Source organism: Pteronotus mesoamericanus, unplaced genomic scaffold (assembly GCF_021234165.1).
Source record: "Pteronotus mesoamericanus isolate MK-2021 breed Mesoamerican mustached bat unplaced genomic scaffold, CSHL_Meso_final contig_182, whole genome shotgun sequence".
In the NCBI taxonomy this organism is placed as follows: Eukaryota; Metazoa; Chordata; class Mammalia; order Chiroptera; family Mormoopidae; genus Pteronotus; species Pteronotus mesoamericanus.
In genome coordinates, this window is record NW_026555078.1 from 3,428,283 (window position 1) to 3,437,419 (window position 9,137).

At 57.4% G+C, this 9,137-nt stretch overlaps 1 protein-coding gene across 2 annotated transcripts; it reads right to left on the minus strand.

Moving 5' to 3' along the window:
- Positions 1-1,002: 1,002 nt before the first annotated feature.
- On the minus strand, positions 1,003-9,137 carry SERPINA3 (serpin family A member 3). Of its 2 annotated transcripts, none has more exons than XM_054567079.1 (5): positions 9,059-9,137; positions 6,528-7,181; positions 4,679-4,952; positions 2,852-2,999; positions 1,003-1,788 (listed from the first exon to the last, which is right to left on the minus strand). In XM_054567079.1, exons 2-5 carry the CDS (start codon positions 7,162-7,164, stop codon positions 1,588-1,590), a joined length of 1,260 nt encoding a protein of 419 aa, XP_054423054.1. In that variant the 5' UTR covers positions 7,165-7,181; positions 9,059-9,137; the 3' UTR covers positions 1,003-1,587. The 2 variants fall into 2 exon arrangements, with proteins under 2 accessions (XP_054423054.1, XP_054423053.1); XM_054567078.1 differs by having other exon boundaries at positions 9,055-9,135.

Below are 9,137 nucleotides of genomic sequence, written 5' to 3' on the forward strand. Positions count from 1 at the left end.
TCCTTTGTCATCACCAGGAGCCTAGCGGCAGATGCGGGTTTTTCTCCTTCCTTCCCCTCATCCGCCCACGCAGTCACACCGGTTCTCCTCACAGCCGTCCATCGTCCCCTCTCTCCCTCTCCTGCTGGGATCTGTTTTTGCCTGGGTTCCTGAAACAGCGCCTTTAATGCGCGGCCGGCATTCCTGTCCTGGGCCCGGAATTGCTTCCACACAGCAGCCAGAGCCATTTTTCTCGTGTGCAAATCCGCTCACAGCCATTCTCTGTTTAAACCCTTGTAAGGCTGCCTGTGGCTTTAAGGAACCATAGCAGAATCCTCACTCCGCTGCCGGGCCGTCGGCGGTCCAGCAGCTCCCTCCGGCACCTTCCTCTCCTTGGCCCCACCACCCGGGGCCTTGCTCCAGAGCTGACTGGCTGCTTTCGGCTTCTTGAAAATGCCCCCACCACTGTTTCTCCTGCCCAGAACATTCTCCTCTCTGTTGACATCTACTCTTCCCCTGATCGCAGGACGGAAGTCGTCTCCTCCAGGAAGCTTTCCCTGACTTCCCCATCTGAGTTTGGTGTTCTCCAAGCCTCTGTGTCCAGGGCTTTGTTTCATAATCTTTCTTGCCCATCAGATCTTAAGTCCCACGAGGGCCACCACTGTGAAAATCTTTACAGGCAGAATCGCTTTGTGGTTTAGAGTGTTCCGGTGACGTCAAGCAGGTTGGGAGAGCATCCTGGTGGCAATAATTACTAGCTGTGTGGCCTTGGGGGGAGGGGAATTGCCAAGCCTGTGTTCCTCAGTTTCCTCATCTATTAAATGAGACTAATAATAGCATCTCCCTCATCGGATCATCACAAGGACTGAAGGAGTTATTTGGGGCAGAGGTCCCAGCTGCTTGCCTGGCAGGAAGACCTCAACTGTGTATTGGTCATTGTTGGCACCTTTGCCACTGCCGGTGCGATCCCTGGAGATCACATGGTTTCGGACCACATCAGAGCAGTGAACGACGACGACGTGATTGCTTTTATTGCGGGTGCGTGTTTATTGCTTGTTTGTCCCCACGCCCTCCCTCTCATTACCGGGGGACCATCTGTCGGGGGAGAACTCAGAAACAGGAACCTGGAAAGTAGCCACTCTCCCCAGGTTGGGGGGCCGGGGGGGCCGGAGGGGGCCGTCCCCGAAGGCAGAAGGCCCAGCTCAGCTGCAGGAGCCAGGGGTCCAGGGCCTGTGCCAGGTCTTTTCCCTCCTCGGGGAGGGGAAGAGCGACACTGGAACTGGGGACCGGAGAGCCCACAGAAGTAGGAACCGCACAGCGGTCCCCCTCCGGGTCCTGGGCAGGCTGCCAAAGGTGAAGGCAGAGGGGCCCTGAGCCCGGGGAATCAGTGTGGAAAGGCACGAGGAACATGCCCCGTTGGAGGAAGATGGCTTATTGCTGTTGGGAAGTCTCGGAGTCTCTGGATGAACTGCCCACAGGCCTCTTTTGCGCGCAGGAGCCACCGGGCAGAGCCACCGTCACTTTCCCGAGGATGAGCAGGGAGGGTCAGGCTGCGCCCAGACACCCGGGCGCCCTCGGCGGGAATGCCCCGCTGCCTGCAGAGGGGCGCTAGCCTTCCTTGGGGTTGGCGACTTTGGCACAGAAGAGGATGTTCTGGGTGTCTTTGGAGAGTATGACTAGCAGATAGGGCCTGTTGAACTTCACTGTGAGCTCTGGGATTCTTAGGGACAGGAGGGCAAAGCCCACGCCCGTGGCAGCCGCGGCTTCCGTGCCTTTCTCGGCCACGTCGATCACGGTTTTGTGGATCACCTGTGAGGACAGCAGGACATTACCCACCGGAGGCGGGGGGAGCAGGGGGAAAGCAGCCTGCCTACGTGCCTCTGCGGGGACGGACGCTTACCGAGCACCTACCGCTGACCTGTCACTGTGCCGGTCACCCTGTCCAATGTGTCTGTCCCTCCCAACAATGCTGTCAGCTAGCTTTGCACAGTTCTGGTGTGCAGGTGTGCACACTGGCACTCGGGGCTGTGACTGACATGCCCGGGGTGAAGGCTAGGAGCACCCTGACCTGGCTTCCCCTCTGGCTGAGCGCAGGGACTGTGCTGTCCCTTCTAAACACTTGCTGTTTAGCGGGGAGGGACAAGGGCAATGCCTGGAAGTGGCCGATGCAGACCACACAGGGGGTGGGGGCGGGGGTAGGGGTTGCCTTCTGCACTTTTCTGTCCCAGCTCCGATGTCCTTGGGGCCTTCGGCTACGTTGCATAGGATGTGGCTTCACATCCGTGGACCACACAGCCCCCCGCCCTCACCCCGCACATGTCCTTCCATTGCCACGCCCCTTGGAAGGTGGGGTGCGGAGGAGGGCAGAGCTGCCCAGCTGTTCCCCTTTTCTCTAACTCCTCTGCTTCTAGGAATAGAGTGCAGGGGTGCCTGGTCTCCTCGCCCTCGCTCAGTGCAGCTCCTCCCCCTCGCTCAGTTGCCCCATAGTCACTGTTGCTTCCTACTGCCTCTTACCCGCTCTGCTGGGCACTGCACGCTAGCCAAGACTTGTCACCCCGTTTCACCCGTGAAAAGACTGAGGGGAAGGGGGCTTTAACTATCTGCCTCGCAGGCGGTAAGAGTGCAGGATGGGGTCCACCACAGGCTCTTCCCCGTGACCAGCTTCTGTCCCAGGATCCTGCAGGGAGGCGGGGACCAGCCCCCAGTGCCATTATCGCCCAGCGCTCCTGGGCGTGGCGGAGGCCCAGGGAGGGCCACTGGATGATGAGGAATGCGGTTGTGCTTGCCAAGTCAAGATCAGCCAGACGCTGCCTGGCCTTCCCCATTCCCGTTCCCACACGGAGGGTGAGCTGCTCGAGGTTTAGAAACTCACCTGAGTGACCGCCAGGTTCCCGGTCTCTGTGATCCCTGACAGGTCAGCCTGTTGGGTGAAGACTTGCTTCATGCCCAGCTCTGGGAGTATGTCTTCCAGATTATAGTTGCTGGAGATGGAAAACTTGGGCAGGGAGAGGTCTATCGTTCTAGGAAACGAGAAAAATGAACTTGAGCACCTGCCTGGCTCGGTGCCTGCCTGCCTCTCCCCTCACAGCACGATCTTCCCTGGCTTCCCTGACCACCCCCTTCTCGCTGGGAATCAGTGTTTCATTCCTCCCTCTCTCGGCCCTGTGCCTTCTCCTTAATTCATTATTATCCGCTCGCGGCGGCCTGGGCGAGGCTGTGAGCTGGGGCGGGGGCGGGGGCAGGGCGTGCACCCTGCCCTGGCCTTCCCTTGCAAGCTCGCAGCGCAGTGGGAAGCCGGGTCACCCCACAGAGCTCTCCCCATGCGCTGGGTGGCCGTGCTGGGGCGGCCGGCTCCATGGGCGCCAGGAAGGCTTCCTGCAGGAGGCGACAGCGAGCCTGAGTCCCGAAGGAGGGCAAGGAGCCCGCTGGGTGAAAGGAGGGCAGAAGGCAGATGTGTGGCCTTATGGAGGAAGAAAAGGGGATCCTCCACGACACGGAGGGCAGCTGCAGTGCGGGGCAGGAGGGCGGGAGGGGTGGGGCAGGTGCTAGGAGAAGGGCCGGAAGCGCCGGGGCACTGCATCGGAAGGGCCCTGAGATCCTGAAATAACTGACGGCCCCCACCCGGCCTCCCCTGCGAGCTCCTCGAGAGGAGGGGCTGCTTCTGCTCCTCAGCGGAGCTGGTGGAGGTGGTCACTCGGCCTCCGAGCTCCCCCTCTCTTTTTTTCTACCTCCCTAAGCCTTTCGGTGAGCCTCACCCTACAGCTGTCGAATACGAGGGGGCTGTGCCTCCCATCAAACTCCGAGTCCCAGGGAGCAGGGACCCGGTCTATCAATGCTCCCTGTCACTCAGTCTGCTCCAGCCACTCGGGCCTCTCTGACTCTTGAACACATGAGTCTTGTTCCTGACTTAGAGGCTTTGCACTGGCTGTTCCTTCTGCCTGGAATGCTCTTCCCCAATACACCCGCATGGCTGAGTCCCTCACCTCTGTCATGAGGAGGCTCAAATTTTACCTAAAACTTAAAATCACAAACTACCATCCAGTCCAGTTTTCTCAACCCTTTTACCCTAACCCTGCTCTTGTTTCTCACCCTTTAACACACCAAATAATGTACTTATTTATTGTGTTTATCTAGTGTCTCTCTCCCCCAATTACAAAGTAAGCTCTACAAGGCCAGGGGATTTTGTGTTTTATTTGCTGATATGCCCTCAGGGTCTAAATCAGTGCCTGCACACAGTAGGCGCTCCATTAACCACTCAACGAATGCTGAATGGATGAATGAATGGATGGATGAAGGAGTGAATGACTGATAGCCAGTGCGAAGCTGCTGCTCAGAGCCTGTCTCACCTGCGCCCTTGACCAATCACACTCCGGTCTGCCCCCTCTACCTCAGGAGGCTGAGGCAAGGAGAGAACACACGTGAGGGTTGGGGGCTGCGTCGCGGCTCCCTGAGACTTACGTAGAGCATATTAGAGTCCAAGGAAGTCTCAGCCCTGTCCCATCGGATGTTACCATCTTACAGAAGAAAAAACATTCAGGCCCAAAGCCACACAGGCACCAAAGGGCAAGGCAGTCCCGCACGGTGCCTGACCCACCGTTGCACGTCCACCCTGCACCTCAGCGAGGCCTGAGTGGAGAAGGGACAGAGAGCCGGGGAAGAGTGCGGACAGTAGAGAGCCCTGGGTCCTGGGAATACTCACCTCATCTGCAGTGAGTCTCTCCACCTCCCCAGCGTCTCGGGGGACAGTGCAGCTTCCACCTCCTTCATCTTGCCCTCGTCTGGGAGGATGAGGAGCATGCTGTCATTGCTGGTGTACCGCAGCTCCACCACCGTGCAGGAGAGCACCTCGTCCCAGAAGTAGGGCGTGCGCAGGTCCTCATGGCGCATCATGGGCACCTCCACCGACCTCTTCTTACTCACGAAGAACTTGGACTTGGCAGTGTCGAGGGGGTCAAAGGGTGTCATCCACTTGGCTAGAGGCAGAAGGAGCCGTAGGAGAACTCGGTCAATGTGAGGGCGGCCTTGCCTCCACACCTCCTCTGCTCAGGTGCCCTGGGCACTGAAGACACTCTGCACCCCAAACACCAGCCCACAGCTCCTCTTAGGGATGGCTCAACCTCAGTTTGCAAAAAATACCTGGACAGGTGGGGGTGGGTCAGACAGGGGGCCGTGAACCAAAGACCTGGTTAATCATGCTCAGTGAGGAACCTACAGGGATCTGGGCACATGAAAGGCAGGAGAGAGCCCGGGACTCGGGGAGGTGGCGCGGGGCATGGTGGTGAGCTGGCGGCCTGGGCCTGGGGGGAGATGGGAAGCCCTGGCTCTTACAGGGCCAAACCAGTGGCTCGTCACTGGCACTGCAGAGTGGCACGTACGCCCAGAGCTTGTGAAACAGGTGAACATCAGCAAAATGGGAACCCAGAGAGCAGGGCAAAGGCCACCAAAGGACGGAGCCCAGGTCTGCCCCCCGCTCCCAGGGGTGGGAGGACGCTTCCTGGGGAGATTACCCCCAGGTCAGACGCCTGAGGCTTCCTTGGAAACATGTAACCACTTCTATTGTCCCCTTTGTTTTCTACCCTTGTGTGTCCCCATGTCCCCTTTGTTAGAGGCAGGAAAGGAAGGAGAAGCTGGACTGCCTAGCATGTTCCTGAGTAGGAGAATTTGGAGGAGATCGTCCCAGGATAGTGCAGGGTGGCAGGAAGGAAAAACACCAGAGACTCAAAGGACAAACACAACACGCCAGGCCAGGATCTTGGTTCTATGTCTTTGTGTGCTGATGGAAACAGGCCCCGGAGGCTTGCCCAGGTCTCAGCCAAGAACTCCTGGTACAGGGCTCTCTTGGTGTCTCCCCACAGCTCACGTGTCTCAGGTACCTTACCACCTTCTGGCTCAGAGATCACGCTCTGGGTCCCTACTGAGTTTTTGTCCCCATTGGGACTGCTGGCTCCAGGAGGCAGGGTCTTTCTGCTCACACTCTGCCCTGTTCAAACTTAAGGGATGAGGTTTGCATTGGTTGCATTCCCTTCTATGCGATCGGCGCTCAACCCACTGGGAAAGGGTCCTGTCTTGGATACCGCCCTCCCCAAGTCTCTTTCCAGAGGGTGGCCACACCATGTCCTCCCTCAAGATTATAGAAGGGCAGAGTTGCAGAACTGGGCACGGCCTGACTCCTTAGGAGCTGTCTTCCCACGGAGATGGCCACCAGTCCCACCGAGATCCCCTGCACCCCCCAGAGACCAGGGCCACCCAGGGGTGACTGGGAAGGATCAAGTTTAAGTCAGAATAAAAAGTACCAGTCTGGCTACAACAAAGGGTTAATGGGTTCCCCCACAGTTAGGTCTTGGAATGAGCAACGAATACAGGAAACTCCAAGAGAAGATTGGGTCATGGTGCCCATGCCCCCCTCCGCCCCCACCCCCACACAAGCCAAGGGCACCCTCCTCTATAGCAGTTTCCCTAATAACACAGGTCACTGAGCCAGGAGAGCAACAGCTCTGAAGGCTCAGAAATAAAGTCTGTTTCTTTCCAAACCCCACACTGGCACCCACCTTTAAAGAAGATATAATTCACCAGGACCATCACTGTGCTTGGGTCAAGGCTCTGGATCAAATCCAGAATTTTCCCCTGGGTCTTCTCCTTCACGTAGTCATTGATGAGCTTCTTGGCAGTGGCAGAAGCCCGGAAGTTGGTGGAGAAAGCCTCAGAGGCATACAGTGCCTTGGCATCGTCCCTGAACTTGTCCAGCAGCGTCAGCTTCCCATCGACGAACATGGCATTGCCCACACTCAGCTGCATCAGGCTCTTGGATTGGTTGAGGGCGTGCAGGAGGTGCTGGAAGCCCTGGTGGATTTCTGTCTCAGAGATCTCTGTGAGGTTGAACTTGAGGCCTCCGAGAATCTCTGTCAGGGTGGTGCCACGGGCCCCCAGTGACACGAACGCCAAGGCCATGGAGATACTCATGGGAGAGAAGACAACATTTTTTTGAGGGTTCTTCAAAGCCAACTGCTTGTAGAGGCTGAAGGCAAAGTCAGTGTTGCTGGAGGCTAATCTGAGGTGGTCCACAGGCATCTCCTTGTGTTGGTCTTCCTTGGTCAAGTCCTGCTGGTGCAGCATGTCCACTGCGAGGCCATGGACAGCAGGGCATAGTCCAGCCACCAGGAGACCCAGAACCAGAAGGGACAACATTCCTTCTGCCCTCAACTCTGAAAAGTAAAGTTCCTGTAAGACTCAGAGAGCCAGGCAGTGCCTTGACCGCCTCCCACTGCCCCCCACATGGCCTGCTTTCTGCTCTGTGCCCCTGAGAGCTTCATGACCTCCTAGGCATCAGCTATTTCCTGGGCACCCAACACACATAATTGCGCTCTGTGCTCCCTCTCACTTTTTGAAGTAAGTACCGTAATTATTGCCATTTTCCCCCAGTGGAGAAACTGGGCACAGAGAGGTGAATGGGCTCGCCCATTGTCATATAACAAATAAATGGCAGAGCAGAAGTGAGCAGCTTGGTTTGCCGAGCTCCTAAGTGGGGAAGTTAGAGATGCGTGTGAGGTGCTGCCCAGTCAGAACTCATCCTCCCCTCCTGCTTGGTGAGCGGACACCAGTCAGAGAGGCCTAGAACGCAAGGCTCCTTTTCCTGTACATCTCTTGTCTACCCCTCAAGTAGAACCCCAGGAAGGAGCCCTGGGCCACAGTGCTGCTGCTGACCTTCCGATGCCAAGTTGTGGGCAGGTGCTCTCGGCGTGGTGCCTGGACGCAGGAGGGCTCGTGTAGAGAGGGCACCAAAAGCCAAGCTGTAGCCAGGTGGCCCTGATACATGTTGGTGCAAAGACCAAAATAAAGGTAGCATGTTCTTTTCAGCCTCTGCCTGGTTAACAGCAGGTACTTTTTTCTACCTTTTCTACCATATGCCTGGAAAGGGCTCCTCATGGGGAGAAAGCAGTGTGGGCTTCAGAGTCACAGAGACCTGGACTAGGGTTTCATTTTGGCCACTTGTGACGGCTGGGTGATGACAAGCAAGTGACTGAGCCTCTTTGAGCCTCACTACCTGTGTCAATGCAGCAGGCTGAGTAGCTCAGGGGAGATACACTAGGAACGTCCTGAGGGGCATTCGAGGGTTGCTATTGCCTCCCACAGGCTCCGCTCTGAAACCACAGGCAAGAGGTATGATTCCATGGGAAGAGGAAATGGAGCCACTGAAGGACAGCGAGAGATGGGGTTCAAAGCTGGGGACCGCAGCAAACAGGCTTATTTACCTTCAGGCTCTGGCCACTCAGCCCCTGGCCACTCAGCGCCTGAGTTCAGAGGGGAGAAGGGCAGCTAAGGTGGTGAGGAGGGAAGTGAAGATGATAAGAGAGGAAGAGGAAGAGAGAGGAAGAAGAGGAGGACAGGGGAGGGCAGAGGAGAGGAGAGGAGAGAGGCTGACCTGATTATCATCAAGAAGGCAGTGTACCCCCTTTGGACAAGCCATGGGACAGAGGCAGTGCAACTGCCTCAACTGTTTACTCTCTGGATTATGTAACCGTCTCAAAATTATTTCTGGAGAAAGAAGGCTTGTCTGTTTGAGCAAGCTGGCAGGCCAGCTCTGTTTCTGAGCAGCCTGTCTTTTCAGTTGCTGGACAGCAGCCTGCTTGTCCACCTGGCCAGGAGTAGGGTGGCGCTGGGGCCCAGGGACAGCCCCCACTGAGTCCCTGTGGCCTCGACCCAGAGGGACCCAGTGCCGTAATTCTGTCTGCACCACTTCGGAGAGCAGCACCCTGCACCAGGCGAGGGGAGGCCCCTCCTGCCCGTGGGGGGAGCGCTCATCCTGAGGATGGGTACACAGCTGACTCAAAGCAGAATCCAAGAGTCAGGCCCAGAAATGGTCCTAGACGTCCTCATGGTATGTCTAACTGTTCGCAGGTGTAAAACCCAAACCCAGTCAGGGCTGTCTTCGCAGGGCCCCAGGACTGGCCCCCCGCACTCTGGCACACCTCCTCCTTGCACCCTCCCTCCACGCAACCCCTGACTCCCGGCCAAGACCTAGAACCACCCTGGAAAAACAGATTCCTTCGCTCCCGGTAGGGCAGCATCGTGGATTACCTGCCTCGGAGAGCTGCGTGCAGTGCGAGGAAGCCAAAGCCGTCACCTGTACAAATGCTGGACTCGCCTGGGTGCGAATGCTT